Source organism: Arachis duranensis, chromosome 6, assembly GCF_000817695.3.
Source record: "Arachis duranensis cultivar V14167 chromosome 6, aradu.V14167.gnm2.J7QH, whole genome shotgun sequence".
NCBI classification, from domain to species: domain Eukaryota; kingdom Viridiplantae; phylum Streptophyta; class Magnoliopsida; order Fabales; family Fabaceae; genus Arachis; species Arachis duranensis.
This window is the reverse complement of record NC_029777.3, coordinates 39,205,313-39,227,630: the sequence shown is the minus strand read 5'-3', so window position 1 is coordinate 39,227,630 and position 22,318 is coordinate 39,205,313. Positions and strand designations below refer to the sequence as shown.

At 40.3% G+C, this 22,318-nt stretch overlaps 2 protein-coding genes across 2 annotated transcripts; one reads left to right on the top strand and one right to left on the bottom strand.

The window, feature by feature from the left end:
• Positions 1 to 216: 216 nt before the first annotated feature.
• LOC107493665 (uncharacterized) lies at positions 217 to 1,677 on the top strand. Its single transcript, XM_016114723.1, has 2 exons — positions 217 to 497; positions 1,059 to 1,677. Exons 1-2 carry the CDS (start codon positions 217 to 219, stop codon positions 1,675 to 1,677), a joined length of 900 nt encoding a protein of 299 aa, XP_015970209.1.
• Positions 1,678 to 13,347: 11,670 nt separating this feature from the next.
• Positions 13,348 to 16,399, bottom strand: LOC107493663 (ACT domain-containing protein ACR10). The gene is made up of 6 exons (XM_016114721.3): positions 15,914 to 16,399; positions 15,604 to 15,825; positions 15,195 to 15,282; positions 14,471 to 14,807; positions 14,040 to 14,324; positions 13,348 to 13,905 (listed from the first exon to the last, which is right to left on the bottom strand). The coding sequence occupies exons 1-6, from the start codon at positions 16,065 to 16,067 to the stop codon at positions 13,768 to 13,770; spliced, it is 1,224 nt and encodes a 407-aa protein (XP_015970207.1). The 5' UTR covers positions 16,068 to 16,399; the 3' UTR covers positions 13,348 to 13,767.
• Between the last annotated feature and the right edge of the window lie 5,919 nt (positions 16,400 to 22,318).

The window sequence follows — 22,318 nt, the reverse complement described above, 5'->3', positions numbered from 1 at the left end:
TAGGACACATTGTCTCTAATAATGGTATTTATATGGATCCGGCAAAGATCAATGTTATTTCTAGTATGCCTTACCCCCTCCTCCGTGAGGGAAGTCCGTTCGTTCCTTGGTCATGTAGGTTTTTACCGGCAATTCATTAAGGACTTTAGTAAGGTGGCACTACCTCTCTCTTGATTGTTACAAAAAGATTTTGAATTTGATCTAAGTGAAGAATGCATGGAGGCCTTTGACAAGCTCAAAGTTGCATTGACTCAAGCTCCCATTGTAAGAGGGTCGGATTGGAGTTGGCTGTTCGAGATAATGTGTGATGCATCAAACTATGCGGTGGAAGCCGCGCTAGCACAGCGCGAAGGTAAAATTCCTTATGTCATTGACTATGCCTCTAAAACTCTAGATGGATCCCAATCCAATTACACTACCACTGAGAAGGAATTGTTGGCTATTGTCTTTGCTTTGGATAAATTTCAAGCTTATCTACTTGGTTCCATGGTGGTAGTGTAATCGGATCATGCGGCATTGAAATATTTGTTAGCCAAGAAAGAGTCTAAACCAAGGTTGATTAGATGGGTTTTGCTTTTACAAGAATTTGATCTAGAAATCAAAGATAGGAGTGGTTCGTAAAACTTAGTGGCGGATCACTTGAGTCGCCTTGAGCATACAAAAGGCGATCCCCCTCCTATCAATGATAAATTTCCCACTGAGGGCTTGAAAGCAATATCCGAAATAATCCCTAGGTATGCATCTATTGCCAATTAATTGGTGGCTCGCACCTTTCCTCCCAATTTCTCCAAGCACCAAAAGGATAAGCTTAAAAGCGAATCCAAATATTATGTATGGGATGACCCATACCTTTGGAGATGTGGTGCGGATCAAGTAATTCGGAGGTGCATCTCACAAACCGAATTCCACTCTATTTTGGAGGCTTACTACTCCTCTGAAAGAGATGGCCATTATAGACCTCAGAGAACGGCCCGAAAGATTCTAGACTGTGGATTTTGGTGGCCAACTATTTTCAAAGATACTTCTCTCTTTTGTAAATCTTGTTCACAATGCCTTAGGTTTGGTAATATCTCCAAGAAGGATGAGATACCCCAACAAACTATGTTGTTTTGTGATATTTTTTATGTGTGGGGTATTGACTTCATGGGGCCTTTTCCAAATTCTAATGGTTTCCTTTATATTTTGCTAGTTGTTGATTATATGTCCAAATGGGTGAAAGCGATACCCACCCGAACGGATGATGCTAATGTGGTTCTTTCTTTTGTTCGGAATAACATAATTTGTTGCTTTGGATCACCACGAGCAATCATGAGTGATCAAGGCTCACACTTTTGCAACAAGAGAATGACAGGGCTAATGAAGAAGTATGGCATCATTCACAAAGTGGCCACGCCCTACCATCCCCAAACGAATGGCCAAGCCGAGGTTTTCAACCGGGAGATCAAGCGCATATTGGAGAAAACTACAAAACCTCATAGGAAGGATTGGAGTGCTAAGCTCACGGATGCGCTATGGGCCTACCGAACGGCTTACAAAACGCCAATTGGCATGATCCCATTTCGGTTGGTCTATGGTAAAGCTTTCCATCTACTGGTGGAGATAGAGCACAAGGCGTATTCGGCCGTCAAGGAATGCAACTCAAGTTTGGGGGGCGAATTGAAAGAAAGCTACAGTTAGTGGAATTAGAGTGTTTAAAATTGGAAGCTTATGAGAGTTCTAGACTCTACAAGGAAAAGATGAACGCGGTGCATGACAAAAACATCCAAATAAGAGAGTTTAGAGTCGAAGAGCTTGTCCTCCTCTACAACTCTAGATTGAGGTTGATGCCTGGAAAGTTAAGATCAAGATGGGAAGGACCCTATAGAGTGGAGAAGGTGGAGCCATATGGGGTTTATCACTTGCGTCATCCTTCAAGCCCCACAATCTTCAAGGTTAATGGTCATCGTCTAAAGCTATACCATCGAAAAGATGAAAAGCAACAAAGAAGTTGAGGTGTTCCAACTAGAGGATGCACCCGAAGAAGAAAAACCATGAGCTCATGACCGTCCAACTTAAGGACGTCAAAGAAAAGTGCTAGGTGGGAGACACCCCACCATGGTAAGATCTTCCTATTTGTATCTTTTGTATATAGTTCTTGAACTCTTTGTTGATTTGGTGATTGCTTAGTCTTAGACTTGATGTTGGTTGCCTTAGTTAAGTTGTTCATGAAGGATTGCATTGATATTAAGTACGTGGATTCATAGTGTGGAAGAAAACACTCAATTTCAAGTATTGCATGGATTTTTGGGTGTTTTTGGTTCTTTTAGCTTGCATGCCTACTAAATTTGTAATAAAAATGCATTTCTTCATGTCTATGAAAAAAAAGGGGTATCCACGCGTGAGCATGCTAGACGCCTATGCGTCAATGGCCTTCGCAACTCCTGGCTCACAAAACCAAAGAGTTATGCGAGAATTGATCCAGCACTGAACCCCACGCCTGACCCCACTCACGCATAAGCACGCATGACACGTACGCATCCCTAATCCTAAATGCGCAACCCACGCGTCTGCGTGAGCAATGCGTATGCATCGCCTGCGCCATCTGCACTCTTAGTACATTTCCAGAGAGTTAGGCGAGATTTGTGCTGATATTGTGCCTCACGCCTAACCCTACCCACGCGTATGCGCGCTTGATGCGTACACGTCCCTCTGCGGATCTGCACATCCACGCGTAAGCGTGAATGACACGTCCGCGTCGCTCGCGCAAATTCCACTCTTGGTACATTCTTCCCGAGAGTTGTGCCTACATTGTGCAAACACTGTGCTAGGAGCCCAGTTCCCACCCACGCGTAAGCGTGGGTGACGCTTACGCGTCGCTTGCATTATAACCATGCACGCGTACACGCGCTTGCCGCATACGCGTCAATAACCTTACCCACCAACTCCTAGTACATAAACCAGAGAGTTGTGTGAGATTCATGCTGACATTGTGCCACTAGCACAACTGCCCCCACGCGTACGCGCCACTTGTGGGTACGCGTCCTCCCTTCTTCTGCTACCCATGCGTACGCGTGGGCGATGCTTCTGCGTCCCTACTGCTTTCTGCTCATCCACACGTATATGTGGACGGCGCGCGCGTCGATTCCACAACATAGAAAAGACTGCAGCACGCCCCTTTTCAAATCTTTCCTCATTTTTCCTCTTCTGTTCCATCTTCACTTCTTCTTCACCTACTCCTACCACCTTATCTCCACCCACTACCACCGGCAACACCACCCACCAGCAACCACCACTTCCGGTGGTCCCATACCTTTCTCTCTCTTCCCTTTCTTCTATTTCTTCTCTCCTCTCTTCACTTGCATTCTACACCACTTCCCCCTCTCAAGGTACCCCTCACCTTTCTTTTCTCTTTGTTTTGTTTCAATTTTTCTCTCTTTAGTTGCATTTCTTTGCTTTCCTTCTTAGTTTGTTCTCATTCATGCATTTTTGTTTATTTTCTTGCTTTCTTTTTTCTATTTTTCATGGGTGTTGAGGGTGGAGTTATCTCTTGCATTAATGGGTTATTTTGCTATGTTTGATTTCTTTATGATATGTGGTGCTATATGATGCTTAGTAATGCATTTTTGAGGTGCTACATTGCTACATTTCCTCCACTTGCTTATTGCTTAAGTGTTGCACACCAAGTGTTTGTTGAAAGGCACCTATGAGTTCTTGTTTCAAATTTGACTTGATGCTTTCAACTTAGTTCCATTTCTCATTCACTTGCTTATTCCTATGTGCATTGAGCCTATTACTCTTTATGTTTCCTATTCACAAGCTCATCCCTTATGACTTGCTTCTTGTTATTGATGCTTGAGCGTATGCCTCTCATGCTTTTACTTGCATGCTTATATCACTCTTGCATCACATGCTAGTGACTTACCATTGTGTCCATTGTTGTCTTGGTTACATGTTGCAGCTGTCATGTCTTCAAGACATTTATTATTTTGCGGCTTTCTTTCTTACTTACATGTTATTATTCATGTGTGTTTCTTTGAGTTTAATGTCTCCTCCTTTCCTCCCTTTTTAGGATGGTCATCAAAAAAGGTACGGAAAAGGCACCGAAGAAACCGCCTACCAAAAGGGCACCTCAAAGATCCACCAACAAGGCGCACCAAGCACCAAAGGCTAAGCCCCTCCTCAAGAAGGTGAGGAGCATCATTAATGTTGATGTACCAGAGAAGGACAACCATGCAAGGGATTCTACTAAGTGTCCCAACCGATATTGTGAGCTAATATATCCCATGATGGTTGAGAGGAATTATCATTCTGAACCTCTTCTTGCCCCTCTGGAGCATGTCGTTCAGTTTGTCTTACCATGCATCGAGCGGTGCCAATAGGGGTTTCTCATGAGACGACTACAGGAGGCCAACCTTTCTTGGGTGGTGGAGTTTTATTCCAACTACCACTCACCTTCTCTCGCATCTGTTTTTGGGCGTCGACAGCAAGTCCCCGTCTCGAAGGAAGCTATTCAAGGAGTGCTTAAGACCGGGCCATTGGCGGATGGGATAGACGCTTACCAAGAGGTCTTGTCACAGCGTTGTGAATATGATTTCGATTGGGATGCTATTCTCCGGGTAATTGCCGAACCAGAAGCATTTTGGACCCAAGGGAGAATGAGGCCCCGGCCCAAGGGCATTGACGCGCATTTTCTCACTGTATAGGCTCTGGCATGGGCCCAAATCTTATCCCATTATGTGCTTCCAATCACCCACAGGTCAGTAAGTTGCTGCAGATGGTGTTCCCTGGGAGGCTAAAGACCGGAAGGCAATGATTCTAGTAGAGGGCGATGTCATCCCAACCGGAAAATATCTCAAGCCTCTGACGGAAACCAGGAACCTTGACATAGTTATTCCCGCAGGCATCCCCACTACTTCATTCGGACCACCGAGATTGTCCCACCAACTTCTTGAGGATCTCCATAAGAAGATAGACCGATATGAACAGCGAAACTAATGCCGGTTTGCTTATGTGAAGAAGCTTTTGAGTTCTTTGAACCCACCTATGAAGGAACCGGAGATCTCCACATCTACCTCGAACTTAAGTGAAGATAGCATCCATGAAGGGGATGGTGGAAGTTCTGAACCCGATCACCCCTTGCGCCTCACCAATAGCACGGAGGATCGTGCTAATTCTTAAGTGTGGGGAGGTCGGTCGACCGATCTCCGTAGGTAACACCCAAATAAACTTTGATTTTCTTTTGTTAAGTAGGATAGATTGCATGAGTAGTTTTTGCTTTTTGACATCTTTTGCTTGATAGTTGTCTGTTGATTAGGACTACTTGGTTTGGGTAATGATTTCTTTTCCAAGAAACTGTGTTTTTAGGGCATCCTATCAATTTGAAAATTTTTTTGGTGTTAAGCTTGCTTGAAAAATGTATTTTGGAATATGGTTTTGAGCTAAGAACACAAGCTTGTGCGATTTGAGCCTAATTGCGTGGTTACATCGTATAACCACTTATCTTTCTTCTTGTGTGCATTGTTCTCCTTCTATGATTGTGATCCTTGATTTGCTTGACTCTATATGTCCGTTATTGTGTGTATGAATGCATGTATGTGATTGAGGCCATCATTTTGTTGAGCCACTTTTCCAAATAGCCTCACCTTACAACAATCTTTGTTAGCCAACCATATGCATTGACACCTTCGTATATAAGTACATCAAAAAGAAAAAAAAGAAGAGAAAAACAAAAAAGAAAAGAAAAAAATGAATAATAAAAAGAAAAAATATAGAAAGAAAAGAAAAAGGAAAAAAAGAAAGAAATAAAAAAAGGGGACAAAATGCCCTAAAACAAAGTTCAATAAAAATCAATGCATATGTGTTGTGAAGTGAAAAGAAAATGCATGAGTATGTGAAAAAGTGGATAATGGGTAGTTAGATTAGCACTTAATTGTATAGGTTGTTATATAGGTTAGGTGGGAAGCTTACGTTAATCAAAGAGTCAAGATCTAGTCCACTTAGCCATATATATAACCCTACCTTGACCTTAACCCCATTACGACCTAAGAAAAGACCTAATGATATATGTATGCATGCATAGAATAATTGTTGATTGTTAGAGGAAGAACAAATTTTCGAAAGCATGAAGTAGAGGAGGATTAAGTGATTAACCCTATACACCGAGCGAATAGAGTGCAAACACTTTTGGTGAGGGTTCGAAGCCCAATTCCTTGTTCCCGGCTCTCACGAGCATTCTTCATGCAAGTTATGCACACTTCACTTTGATGTTTGAATTGGTAGAGTTCATGTACTGTCTTATCACTTTGCCCTACGTACTCATATATGCTCTTGGAAGATTGATTTGTTTTTGACCAAGTAGATAGTAGCATTCATCTAAGTTGCATTCATATAGGTGGATTGCATCTCATAAATTCCATTTTCTTGTGATTCTTTGGTCTTTCGCTTTCTTTTAGCATGAGGACATGCTTGGTTTAAGTGTGGGGAGGTTGATAAACCCTATTTTTAGGGTTTATCTTGTATGGATTTTGGGGGTTTTATCGATATTCTTCCATACTTATTCATATAAAATGCATGATTTTGTGTTTCTTTTCCAATTTTGCTTCATGGTTGAAAACTTGCTTCTTTTACGTTAAATATGTTATATTTTAATCCTCTTCTATTACCATTCGATGCCATGATCTGTTTGTTAAGTGATTTTAGAGTTTATAGGGCAAGAATGGCCAAGAAGAGAGGAAGGAAGCATGCATAAATGGAAGGAGCATGGAAAAGTGGAGGTTTGGAGCTGGAGCAGCAACGCGTACGCGCGCCATGCGCGTACGCGTGGATGTTCGCTGCTAGGATCGGCGCGACGAAGCCGGCGCATTCGCATGTCTGGGCAAGAACCTCATGGAGGCGCACGCGTGCTTTGCGCATACGCGTTGATGCTCGCACGTGATTTTTAAAGTTAAAACGTGACTGGCGATTTCAGAGGAGTTCCAGGCCCAGCTTTGAGCAGAATTCTGGCAGGAAAAGGCATAAAAGACCAGGGATTGAAGGGATCCATCATCATTCACACATTACACACATTTAGATATTTTTAGTTAATTTTTTGGAAGTTACATTCTAGAGAGAGAAGCTCTCACTTCTCTCTAGGTTTTTGCTTTCTCAATTCTCAATTTCAATTCCTCTTGGATCCATTGGTGAGATCAATTGTCAATTCAATTTCACTTTGATTCAATTTGTAGATCTAATTCTTCTACTCTCAAATTAGTGTTCTTGTTGCTCAAGTCACTTTGGATCTTAGATTTGGATTTTGTTACTTTGATTTCTATTAATGCATTGTGGTATTTCATGTTCATTGATGATAATTGTTTGATTTTTGTTAATTGCTAGAATTAGATAGCTTGAATTTAAATTCTCTTCTTAACTTCACAATGTCTTCCACTATTGCTCACCAATTGTTTGAGAAAATGTCAACTTTAGCTATGGAGTAGATTCTTCATTCTTGGCTTGGGGGTTGAGTTATTGGAGACACTTGAATTGTCAATATCCTTTGTTTATTATCAATTAAAAATTGCTAATTGATTTGTATGTCACTAAAGCTAGACTTCCCTAGGGTTTGACTAGGACTTGTGACTCAAATTGATTATTTTCACTTGACTTTCCTCTATAGTTAGAGGTAAACTAAGTGAAGCAATGACCAATTGTTGTCACAATTGATAGAAACTATGATGATAGAACTTCCAATTCTCACCCCTCGCCAAGGCTTTTACATTGATTAATTGTCATTCACTTCTATTAGCTTGATTTCTTGTACTAAACTCCAAAACAACAAAAGAACTCCTAACCAATGATGTGCATCTTAGGGCAACTCCTAGGGAGAACGACTCGGGACTAAAACTCTCGGTTATTGATTTTGAATTGTGGACACACATTTTCTATATTTGATGAGGGATTACTTGTTGGTTTAGACTATACTCACGATTGGATTTTTTGATAAATTCTAGACCAACATAAAATAACTCATCAATCCTTCGATGTTAAGGGTTGACTTATTCAGATTAATCCATCATAATTATCATAGTTGTGGTTATGGCAAGGAAGGGATTCTATAACTCATCCCAAGTCAAGGCTTCATTTATATTTTGAACCACTTTTTCATCACTTTATAGCATTACTTGTTATATTGCATACATAGTTCTTTTATTCCTTTATTAGTTTGTTAATTACAATTTTGAATCGTTATTTATTTCCTTTATTTTGTTTGTCTTCATCATTGAAAACCCCTTTGCCTTCTCACAACCAAAATTGTATGCACTCATTGGCACTAGTTCCTAGGGAAGACGAGCCGGGAGTCGAAATACACTCGGTTTAAGTTTACTCTGGATTGTGACATTTTTATTTTTGAATTTGATATTGGTCAATTATTGGGTTTGGAACTATACTTACAACAGCAATCTTATTTTGAGATAAATTCCGAACCCACTTTAGGCCTCTATCATCCATCATTTACCCTCATTTGTTCTTTTTCCTTCAACAACACAAACAGAAAGGAGGGAGAGCAAGAAATGAAGAAAAGAACAGAGGGAAGGGTGGAGAACAAAGACAAAAAAGAAGAGAAGAGGAAGAAGAAGGCGCCGCCGGTGAGAAAGGGTGTCGTTGTTGACATTCTCCTTCGGCGCCGACTCCTTCTCTGTTGCGCTCTTTCTCGCACAGCGCCGACCTGCATCCTTCCTCTCTTGCAGCGCCGCGCCTCTCTTTTCTGTCTCCTACAGTGTTGCACCTTAATTCTGCCTCCTTGCTGCATCCTGCTTCCTTCCAGATCTATTCTGCTTCCTGTTCGGCTACCTGGAGCTCATCTCTTTCCAGATCTATTCATGTAGCTAGCTCTTCCCCTCTTATATGACTAAATTTGTGTTATTCATTATTTGAAAATTTTCTGGCTTATTTTTAATTTTGGCTTGAAGTTTTTAGTTGTTACAGATGGTTATATTGTTGCTAAATTTGTGTTGCTGCTTCATTTACTAATTTCAATCCTATAATTTCTGTTGTTATTGATTTTGGATCTGAAATCATAGTTGATGATTATTGAATTGTTGTTTGATTTGAAATTTTTGTTAATTTTGCTGAACATGGCGTCGGTGGTGTGCCAATCTTGGTGGGAGGTGTTGCGGCCGCTGAGGGAGGCGATGATGCTACTCCGATGGGGGAAGAAGTTCAAGCACGAAAACTCATGGGTGAAGCAGAATGTAGAAAAGGTACAGAGTCGTTCGAGAAGGCGGTGTCGCTTGGATCTGCACTCGCCATGGTGGACGTCAGGCTCATGTATTGGGAGAGAGGGGAGAAGCAGAGAGCCCTCGATTTGTTCCTGAAATTTGCGTTCTCTCTCTTTTGAGTTTGAAAGATTGAATGTTTGAAATTTTTTGTCTTGAATTTGAATGTGATGGTGTTGATGTTAATGGATTTTTGAATTTGAATGTGGTGGTGTTGTTGTTGATGGATTTTTAAATCTGAATATATTGTTATTGTTGATTCCGTGTTAATTTTGTTTGAGTTTTTCTAATTAAAAAAATAATTGATGTTGTTGTTGTTGAAGATTTGGATGAAGAGAATGAAGCATGGAGGTTGAGGAACAGTAGAGTGAGGAGGGTAAAGAGGAGAGATAATAATGAAAGACATTTTAGTCTAAAAATTTAAAAAAGAATAATTTTAAAGCGCTTTTAAACGTTGAGGATGATTTTAATAAGGAAAAAAGGTCGAGCACGATTTTGATTTTGACCGCATACCTTAAAGACGAAAAAAGTACTAACCCTTAAAAGGTCAGAGCAGAATGTTTAAAAATTAAAATAATTTTAACTATTATTTTTCTACGAAAATAAAAACTAAATGGCAATATATAAGCATAATGAAATATAAAGATTTATCATAATGTTTATAAATAATTATACTATATATCCTTATTATTAATTTTATTCTTTTTTGCATTAATATATAATTTTTGAGTATATTTAGATGTGATTTTATACTCTTAATATAAATTATTATCACTTCCAAAGGGCATTATAATTTTTTAATAATATAAATTATAATATTTTTTGTAATATGCAATTCTATTAAATAAGCTTAATTATTTGTAATGTGTATCTGTGAGAATATGCTTTTTTCAAATATAAAAAAATAACTAAAAAGAATTATGAAATCCGCTTTCACTTCAAATTTATAAATTAAAAAAAAAAGTCAGTCCATCACTACAAAATTAAATTGAGATGTACTTCATTTTAAAAAAAAAATAATATTATGACTAAATTTAATAATTAACTCAATAAAATAAGAATTACATTATACAACCAAAATGTGTTCAAATTTTAACTTATAATAGTTATAGATTTATATTTATTTTAGAGTAGATTATCAAAAATGGTATTCAAAAACTTTTATTATTGACAAAATGAACCCAAAAAATGCTAACAATAAATAAATTCTCGAAAGATTTAAAAACACGACAAATAGAATTAAATATTAAATATATATTCTAAAAAAAATTTAAAGATCAAATTTTAATGCAAATTTTTGTAATTATTATAAAAGATATTTTTATTCTTAAAATCTGAAAATTTTTGTCAAGTGAATTTTTTAAAATTTTTTATATTACCACATTGTTTTTGAAAAATAAAAAAAATTTAGAGATCAAATTTTTTTCGAATTTTTTTGGGCACTTTTTAAATATTTATTAAAATATTGCTACAAAAATTTACGTCTAATGAATAAGCAGTTTGTTAAATATAAAAGTTTTTTAGTTACTTACAAAAATATTTGTGGTTGTTTTGTCAATACTATGTTTCAAAAATTTTTTTGTCAACGATTAAATCTTTCGAGTACCAAATTAGTAGCTAATCCCTTTTATTTATAATAGGTAATCGTATTAATTTTTAATAATTTTTTGGATAAATAATATTTTCCTCTAACAATATATAAGATAGAAATTATTTTGCCACCCGCGCGTAATCTTCTAGCTTACAATTCATATGACTAGCTAGTTCATTTCTTATTCTTTTGTATAGTCATGAAATCAACTTGTCGGCAATACAACAGTACATTAATCGAAATGAACAAACTAAAACGCAGGAAGCAGTGTTATTTATAAGTTGAGAAATCAATACTGCTATGCTCCCCTTGAACAAATTGATTGACCCTAAACCAATAAAAAATGAATGTGCGGCAACAAAACTCAAGAATATCCATTCCACATTTTTTTTATGCTAAGATTTTATATTTATTTGGGGTATGTTTACCATTTCAAACCGACAGTAAGAACAAGTGATGAATTGAAGAGCAGCCACACCTTATATTAGTTATACCAAAACCGAGAACGCTAGCAAATTGCATCACCTAGTGTATGTATGTGTTTAGCACAAACGTTTTTTGTCAATTACTATGAATAATCTTGTCCCTCACGGGGTCTACATATGATGGAGACAAATGGGTTTAGCACAAACGTTTTTTGTCAATTACTAGTAGAATACTAGTAAAACGCTATTCTAATTAATTCATATTTAAATTATGACAAATACTAAAGAGCTATTAGAATTTGTTATTTTTTAGTTATTTGTTAGTTATTAATATTTAAAAGTATGGACTAAAATATGTTATTAAATTACTAAACTAAAGAAACTGAATTGATAATTGTTTCTATGTAGTAAGTCTATCGGTAGGTATAAATTGTCCTGTTCAGAGATTAAGTTCTCTTTTTCCTGAAATGGAAAAGGTATAGGTCGGTTCTCAAAGAATTAACAGTGGTGAGCACCTACAAAAACACTCTGAAACTCTAATAAGAGTAAGAGATGAGTATAATATGTATTTAAAGTGAATAACGTACCTTTCTTGTTTTAGTTTTTTCTTTTATAAAGTGTTTCTATTCGAACGTACTATATTGTGTTTACTAAATTGACCTATTATTGTGGAGTTATAGGAGATGTTAGCCTGATTTTGTAGTAACCGCTCCTAAACGTTATTTGAATTTATACCAAAAAGTTTGTTAAAAGAAAAAAAAAACAGACACCTTTAAAACAGACACCTTTGATTTAACACGTTTTATTTATATAGCTCCAATTTATAGATAGTATAGGTCGAGATATTAATAATGGATCATAGTGGAGTTAGATTTAAACTCCTTTCTCATGGTAGGTGTCAAATGTTCCTGCATAGTAAGTTTGGCAGTAGGTATAAGTCATCCTATTCAGGGGTTGAGCTCTCTTTCGTCTGAAGTTGAAGAGATATAAGTCGTCTTTCAGAAATCTGGCAGTAGAGGACACCTACAAAGATACTGTATCGCTCAAGTAAGTAAGAGTAAGAGATGTGTATAATGTGTATAAAAAAAGAATAACATACTTTTTTTTAAAGTGTTTGAATTTGAATATATTATATTGTGTTTACTAAATTGATCTATTATTACAGAGTTGTTAAAGATGTTAGCTGATTTTGTAATAATTACTTTTGAATGTTATTTGAACTTATACCAAAAAATTCGTTAAAGAAAAATGCATTGCTAATTTAGCATGTTTTATCTATATAGTTCTGATTTATAAATAATGTAAGTTGATGTATTTGTAACAGATTAATACCTAAAATTATTGATAAAAAATAATAAATTCTAATCGCGCAATAATATATCTCCTAAATTATATATAAATGTGCATAAGTTTTTGACGTAGAACGGTAGAACAACAATGTGTAGTTTTCTACTTGATGTGAACGTATTAAGGGGAGGGGGTAAAGAATCTTAAAGTTTACGGTAACAAAATATCGGACATTGTATATAATTTGTGCTGACGTTTCTTTACTTGCAATTAATATCTCCAATATGAAATCAGTGAGCAAACAATGCCAAAGACTGAAAACGTGTGCTAAAAAGATATTAGCAGCAAATGAAACAATGTCTAGGGACCGTTGAACATGTAACTACAAACAAACTATAATTATAATGATTTGATGTAACATAGTGTTCCATTTGACGTCCGTGGAGGGGACATCTGGTGTAGGCTTCAGTTAAAGCAACCTACCAATAAATTAATTAGTGAGTAAAAATAAAGAATTATATTATTTCTAATTAGTTTTTATTCAATATGGACAATTTGCGGGTCAAAGTCAGTGACTATATAGCTCATAAAATTTTATGTTACAGATGGCAGCAAAGTATTGAGAGTCTTTTTCTTTCCAATAATCACGCAAGAAACAATGTTTACGACGTTTTAATTCCATCAATCTTGTCGCTGCTACTTTCTTTGTTGTTGAATTTGGGAACTTCTGCCACTATACAGTTTACACTACTTTACAGTGTTACTCTTCAATTTGAAGCACAATGAATAAGATAAATGTATAAAACAGAATATATATATATAACAACTTTACAATATTTTAATTTCATTTATAATATGGTCTGACTAGTACACCTTGCTTTTCTCATTTCTATTTACAGATCAAGTTAGAATACTACAGTCTACAGAAACATAAGCTCTAAAATATAGAACAAAATAAAACGATTTGCAGCAAAGATATTTTACAGTTGCATCTGTTACAGTCTCCATCCGTTTCATACCAACAAGTTGTTTCACTTTTCTTGTACACTCATAAATGAATGCATATATACAAATTGCATTCAAATACATTGATTTATGAATGTACCAGAAAAGTTATAACGACTTATCAATATGAAAATGACAGGTTACTTAGCAGGTTTGCTGTGAGATTAATAGGGTTGTTATCTGTATGGGCACCAATCCATTCAAAAGGGAACAATGCCCAAACCACGGATCACTCCCAGCCCATCAACATATTCCATACACCTTTCTCAATCTTGTTCCTTGGAAGTGGCGATCCCTCCCCTTCATCCAGCAAGATTCTATAAACTTCCCATTCCCGGTCTCCAATTGCATGTCTTCCGATTTCAGCCTGTCAAAGTAATCAGTTATCAGTCAGAAAATTGGCATGCTGCAAATGATCAATGCAAGAACTTGGGAAGGGGGATGTGAAAATTTTGAACTAAAAGATAGGAAGCAATGACACAGCATAGATTTGATCATTACCGAAAAGATGCATATGCCTAGCATTTTAAGTGCAAGAGTAATATCATGAAACACAAGAGGCCGTCCCTTGTCGGACAACTCCACGGGGTTTGCGACCAGTAGCTCCGTATCAGGGCCCCTGCTCACAACAGTGACTTTGAGAGGACGGAGTAGCTCGGTCCTAAGGCGAGCAGACAAAGACTTCTGCTTGCTCGAGTCGACTATCTTTTTGCCATCGGCTTGCATGATGAACAAGTCAAGCTCACATTTTCCTCTAGGTTTTGTCATGAAGCGTCCATAAGAAATCTGTTAAAGTGACAAAGCACTGTTCAAGTAACATGCCGAGGGAGAAGAATATGTACTTTTTGCAATTCATATATAATAACCTGTATCACTTCAACCAAAATCGGGTGTTTGGAATGTTGTATCATTTATGTTTCAAATGGCTATACCTGAATATTATAGTCCTTCAGAGTTCTCATGATGTCATAAAGAAGACCTTTGTGATCTTGGCACATAATTTGGACAAGTGTGTGGGAAGGACTCAGCAAATTGTCCATAACAATGGAGATAGAATCTGATGTGAAAACCCCACCTCGACCAGGATCGGGCAATTCCAAATTGAATATATCTTCTGTGATGGCAGTTGGAAGAAATGAGGATGCTTGAGAGCAAGCAGCAATTTCTGGACCAACCAATTCAATTTCAATCGAAATTAACGCATCCTTCAAAGTATCTGTCAACTGTTGAATCGTGTCGTCCCTTCTTTTTGGTGTATGCAGAAGTTCCCTGATATATACACAATTAAGGAGTAAGCTAGCTAATACCAGCTGGAACTGTCATCAAAATTGTCTGCTATAAAAGTTTTGCAAAACAAAACTTCACAACATGATTAGCTCACTTCCTTGGAAAACCAAAAATCTATTTATAAGAATGGGATAGGGTAACTACCAGGACAGCCATAGTTCATCACAATATTTTACTTAGCTACCTTATTAGCAGCACTCAAGTTCCTTGTATGTTTTAATAAAAGAGTACTTCACAATGGTACACCAAATCCTGTCTTAGTAAATAGACTAAGAAACTCGAGTTGAAATAAACAAACAATTAGGGGGTACTCAATCACAATTCACATGGCAAGCCTGTTCCAAGAATACTAAAAACAGAAATGTAGACCTTGTGTCGGTGATGAAAAACAGATCCATCACTTTGCCGTCAGGTGTAGTAGATACCTTCACCTTCTTTATGGTTAACTCTATAACTTCTAATCAATATACACAATGGAATTTTAGAATTGGAAATATTTTAGACTATAACAACATCACTTGCCAATCTAAACCTGTGAGTTTACATTCCTTTTAGCATGCTTTTCACAACAATCAAACATAACTCTTAGTGTCTAGGATAGAAAATATAGAAAACACCGAAATAGAGGAAATTTTGTCCTAGGACAGAGATATTTTGCATGTTTCTGTATCTATTTGCTTCTCCTGAAAAGTCAAAACAATTTTAGAGAGTTACCAATTTACAAATTAACAAATAGGGTTTCCAAAAAAGGAAGAGGGGAGGGGGGTCCCTAACTTACCATGCAAAAGGCCTCTACGATCATGGCAACAAAACTTCAAGAGGAAGACATCAGGGGGCTTCGGTGGTTGCTGCAACTCAGAGCGGTAATATGAGATTCCAGAGGCAGAGGAGCAAGAAGGGCATGCCCCAATTAGCCTCTTCTTCAACAAACTCCACCTTGTCTTCTCTCTCCCCACCACCCACAACACTATGTAGCACCATTTCCCATCCGTTGAAACATCTTCCAATATTCCATCAAAACAAAAAAGTGTTATGCCTAAATGACCATGCTTGAAGTGTGCATACATAGTGAAAAATTGGGGGCTTACCTCCTCGCACAATGCTAAGACCAAAGAAGAGAATGATGCGGCACAGATCACAACCAAGACCAGTCTTGTCAGGGCAATTCACGGTTATGACGGTTGGGCCACCTTCTTTGTCTGGCTGCCTTATGATCACCACATCGTCCTGTAATATTCCCATCTTCTTCTTCTTCTTCTCCTCTCTAATCCAACGCTATTTTCTAATCTTTCAGGAGTAGTGGTGATTCTTCTGCTGATGTTAAAAGGGTTTTTAATTTTAGTGTGATATACGGGTACTATTACTATTGGTACTGTCCGAGTAGAAGATGAAGAAGAAGAGAGAACAGAGAACTGCAACTGCAACTTTTCTCTCTCTGTCTCTCACTTCGGCTTCACACTGCTGTTCATTGCTGAATCCTCTTCCATATTATTATTATTTTTTTTTGGTTTCGGATTTATGGAAGGACTGCTGGGTTTGTTTGTTGCGGTAAACGATATATCGTCAAAAGAGATAGAGGATGAGACACGAGTGGCACTGGGATTCTGAATTTAGTAATTTACTGATTAACCGAACCCAACCACCCAACCGAACTGTTCCCCCTATCCCCATGAAGAAAAGAAGAAAAAGTGGATAATGCAATTACAAATTTCCAATTATCATCTTGCATCCATATTAAAATAGCATTTGATCTTCTTAATAATGTTGATGTCAAAAGTTATCAGAATCAATATTGTTTGATATAAAAAAATATTTGCTTTGGCTAAAATAAATAAAAAAACTGACTGATATGGCTCTTAAAAAATAAATTGATTATTTTTAATTAAACTAATTATGTGAATATATAAATATTTATTGTTACGGATCCGGTCCACGGATCCCGGACCCATGTCCGAACCCGAACCCGGCTTACCGGGTCAACCCGCTTTCATCTCTCTAGAAAGCCCCACACCGGCTCTCTAGAGCTCCTAACCAACTTTTGAATTTAAACGCCCCTCTTATCTTAGCCAGATAAGATAAAGATAAGATATTCACCATCACCTATAAATAAGAGGACCCAGATCCCTCCAGGTAATCATTCATTCCTCACACCTTATACCTCTTAGATCCATCCTGACTTGAGCGTCGGAGTGTCTTTGCAGGTACCTCCCCTCCTCTCCATCTGGACAAATCTGGACAAACCCAACATCTGACTCGTCCCGCGGGTTCCCGATCCTCCTACTATATCGTATCAGAAGCATTCTGTACATTGGCGCCGTCTGTGGGGACCTGCGACAATCAGACCGGATGGAGGGCATCCTAGAGGATAACCCATCAAGCCAGGACGACTCCCAACCGCGTCGTCCGATCTCAGAACACCATGAAACCACCAACCAAGCAAAAATAGCAAGCACCATCCACCACGCAAACGAACACGTCACGACGGATCCACATCATCCTGAGAAAGCCAGAGACAAAGCGGCACAAATCGTCCAAGAGCTCTGTCTCCGGGTCCAAGAACTTGAAGGCAAGTTAAACGACAGAGAAAAACGAAATAACGAGCACGGAAGCCATGCAACTTCCAGGTCAAGATCCCACCGCGGCAGATCGTCAACCCGGCAACGCAATAGGAGAGAAGATCGCAGCACCTCACGCAACCGCCGACGCGAGAAATCCTCTGAGCGACGATACGACAAGAAGCACCATCGCAGCGCTTCTCGGGATCTAAATCGTCAACACGATTCAGACGAAGACCGGAGATACCGAAGCACCAAACGTACGAGAAGTGACCACACCATAATGGGAGCTACACCCTTTACAGAAGGAATCTTAAGAGCAAAACTCCCCAGAGGTTTTGACAAACCAACCGACATGAAGTACGACAGAACTAAAGACCCTCAAGAGCACCTAACAGCCTTCGAAGCCAGAATGAACTTAGAAGGGGCATCCGACGCAGTCCGATGCAGAGCCTTCCCAGTAACCCTTGCCGGACCAGCGATCAAATGGTTCAACGCCCTCCCGAACGGATCCATAACTAGCTTCCACGACGTCACAAGAAAATTCATGGCCCAGTTCACAACCCGAATCACCAAGGCTAAACACCCCATCAGCCTATTAGGGGTCACACAAAAGCAAGAAGAATCCACAAGAAAATACCTTGACCGCTTCAACGACGAGTGCCTAACGGTCGACGGACTCACGGACTCCGTTGCCAGCCTCTGCCTAACTAACGGGCTCATGAATGAAGACTTTCGCAAACATCTCACCACTAAACCGGTATGGACCATGCACGAAATCCAGAACGTCGCCAAAGATTACATCAACGACGAGGAAGTCAGCCAGGTCGTCGCTGCCAACAAGCGGCAACACGTCGCCAACCAACACGGCAACCCGACTCCTCGTCATAATGTACCACCCAAAGAAAACCAACGAGACCACATTAAACCGACCCACCGACCTCCAAGAATAGGAAAATTCTCCAATTACACCCCCTAACAGCACCAATTACGGAGGTATACCACCAAATAGCAGATCGAGGCATCATCCCCAGGGCCCGACCACTCAAGGAAAGGACAGGAGGAAACAAAGCCCTCTACTGCGACTATCACCGCGGATACGGCCACAAAATACATGATTGTTACGATCTTAAAGACGCCCTTGAGCAGGCCATACGGGACGGCAAACTCGCCAACAAGGCGGTAACATTCTCACCCGAGGACTGCCAACACAGTACCTCGGCGGAAGACGCCCCCTTTGTCATCTCGGTTAAAATCGGAACTGGGCTAGTCAGAAGGATACTGGTGGATATAGGGGTAGACTCTAACATCCTTTTTAGAGGAGCCTTCGACAAGCTCAGACTCCGCAACGACAGTCTCCAGACACAACGCAACGGAGTCACGGGACTCGGGGATAACTTCCTCAAACCAGACGGTTCCATCATCCTTCCCCTCACCATAGGAACGGGAAAGTAGAGGAAGACAATCCTATTTGAGTTCATGGTCCTCAAAGACTCCACCGCTTACAACGTCATCTTCGAAAGAAAAAAAAATCAATGACCTCTCTGCAGTCATCTTCACCAAATACCTCCTCATGAAATTCAGGGCCGACGACGGCACCATCGGAACCATTCACGGAGACCGGGAAGTCGCCGCCGAATGCGACAACAATAGCTTAGCCCTAAGGAAAAAATCCCGGGACGCAGCGGGAATATTCCTTGCCGACCTAGACGCACGACTAGACGGCCAACCCAGACCGGAACCAGAAGGAGACATGGAAAAACTACAGATAGGGCCAACCAAAGAAGAGTATACTTTCATCAACAGAAACCTCCCATACGACCTCAAAGAAGAACTCTCCCAACTTTTAAAACAAAACAAAGACCTGTTCGCATTCACCCCAGCCGATATGCCGGGAATAAGCCCCGACCTAATGTCTCACCATCTGGCCGTAGACCCCCTAGCCAAACCTGTAGCGCAAAGAAGACGGAAAATGTCACCAGACCGAGCCGCCGAGGTCCGAAGACAAGTGAAAGCCCTACTTGAAGCCAACTTCATCCGAGAACTCCCTTACACGACCTGGCTGGCCAATGTCGTACTAGTAAAAAAATCTAACGGGAAATGGCGAATGTGCGTTGATTACACGGATCTCAACAAAGCATGCCCAAAGGACGCCTTCCCCTTACCAAACATTGACGGACTAGTAGACGCAGTGTCCGGCCACCGATACCTCAGCTTCATGGACGCATACTCCGGCTACAACCAGATCCCGATGCACCGACCAGACGAAGAAAAGACAGCATTTATCACCCCAGATGGAACCTACTGCTATAAAGTAATGCCCTTCGGCTTGAAAAACGCCGGAGCCACCTACCAGCGACTTGTTAACAAAATATTTCGAGGCCTAAACGGAAACAAAATTGAAGTCTACATAGACGATATGCTCGCCAAGACGGAATCCGGCGAGCAGCTAATCGACGACCTCAGGGTAATAATGAACACCCTGCGAGAACACCAAATGCGACTCAACCCGACAAAGTGTGCCTTTGGAATGGAAGCAGGAAAATTCCTCGGCTTCATGATCACACAACGCGGAGTAGAGGCAAACCCAGAAAAATGCCGCGCCGTCCTTGAGATGACAAGTCCCAAAAACCTCAAAGAAATCCAAAAACTCACCGGCCGACTAACCGCACTATCCCGTTTTCTCGGAGCATCGGCCCAAAAGGCAACCCCTTTTTTCAAACTTATGAAAAAAGGAACCCCCTTCAAATGGGATAAAGAATGCGAAGAAGCTTTCCAACACTTCAAAAGGGTCCTAACGGAACCTCCAATCCTCGCCAAGCCCCAAACAGGGGAAACACTATACCTGTACCTCTCCATAACGGAGGAAACAATCGGGGAAACACTATACCTGTACCTCTCCATAACGGAAGAAACAATCGCAGCAGCACTCGTCCGGGAAAACGAGAAAAAAGAACAAAAACCCATATACTTCATAAGCAAAGTCCTACAAGACACAGAAGCCCGCTATTCGCGATTAGAAAAACTGGCTTTCGCACTCCTCTCGGCATCCCGACGACTACGACAATACTTCCAGGCCCACCCAATAACGATCCGAACCGACCAAACGGTCAAACAAGTATTACAAAAACCCGACCTAGCAGGAAGAATGCTAGCATGGTCCATCGAGTTATCCCAATTCCAAATCAGGTTCGAACCCCGTAACGCCATCAAAGCACAAGCATTGACCGACTTCATCGCTGAAATGACTCCGACCAAACCAATACCCGAACCGTGGAAACTGCACGTCGATGGCTCATCAAACTCCACCCACGGAGGCGCCGGAATCATACTTGAAAACCAAAACGGGATCACAATCGAACAATCGATAAGATACGACTTTCCAGTATCCAATAACCAAGCGGAATACGAGGCCCTCTTGGCAGGCCTAAACCTAGCCCGGGAAGTCGGCGCCAAGGTACTCGAAGTTAACACCGATTCCCAGGTGGTGTGCTCCCAAATCAACGGGAGCTACCAAACCCGAGACCCCCTGCTCCAACAATACCTCAATAAAGTTCATGAATCAAAAGAAGGATTCGAAAACGTCTCCATACGACACGTCCCCAGGGAACGAAACGCCAGGGCGGACCTACTTTCCAAGCTAGCCAGCACGAAGTCAGGACACGGCAACAGATCGCTAATCCAGGAGGTCGTTAAGTCGCCTTCCGTATCAACAGAAATCAACGCGCACCTAACATCATCAAATCGGGAGTCTTGGACATACCCGATCTGGCAATATCTCCGCGACGGAATCCTACCACCAGATCCTAAAGAGGAGAGGCGAATAAAAAGAGAAGCCGCCAACTACACCATCATCGCGGGACAACTATACAAACGCGGATTCTTGCAGCCCCTACTTAAATGTGTCGAACCCGGGGACACGGAATACATACTCCGCGAGATCCACGAAGGCTGCTGCGGACACCACATCGGAGGAAAAACACTAGCCCAAAAAATTATCAGGGCCGGCTATTTCTGGCCCACGATCATTCGAGATTCCGTACAACTAACAAAAAGCTGCGACAAATGCCAAAAGCATGCCAATATTCACCAAGCCGCCCCACACCAACTCAGCGTTATATCGGCTGAACGGCCATTCGGCAGCTGGGGAATCGACCTCGTCGGTCCCTTCCCCACGGCACCTGGCCAGCTCAGATATCTTATCGTCGCCATAGACTACTACACCAAATGGATTGAAGCCGAACCCCTGGCCTCCATCACGGCAACCCAATGCCGGAAATTCGTCTGGCGACAGATCATTACCCGGTTCGGAATCCCCGAGGTCATCATCTCCGACAACGGAACCCAATTCACAGACAAAAGATTTAGAGAACTCTTAGAAGGATTGCATATATCCCATCGGTTCAGCTCGGTGGAACATCCCCAAACGAACGGACAGGTGGAATCCGCCAACAAGATTATCGTTAAAGGTCTTAAGAAACGACTTGACGAAGCCAAGGGATTATGGGCAGACGAGTTGGGATCAGTCCTGTGGTCATACCGAACGACACCACAAACAAGCACGGGAGAAACGCCCTTCCGATTAACATACGTTTTTTTTACAAGTTATTTTCACCTCATCCCCATTACAAGCCACTACTGTTCCTCAAAAGCACGGAACGAAGACACGGCCATCGCTGGAGGACTGATCACCCTCCGGACCAAACACACGGATATCCGAAAAAACGACCAAATGAACGGTCACGATAAAACAAAATTGCAGAAAGGCCCGAACGGCCAAATTAAAACCACAAACGGATCATACAAAAGGCCCGGACAGCCGAAAATACCATTAAACGGTCCCCAAAAAAATAAATGTCACGGCCCTTGGCCAATCCAAACATTCAGAAACAAACAAAAGTTTAAAACTAAATACAAAAGAAACTATTCAAATATCAA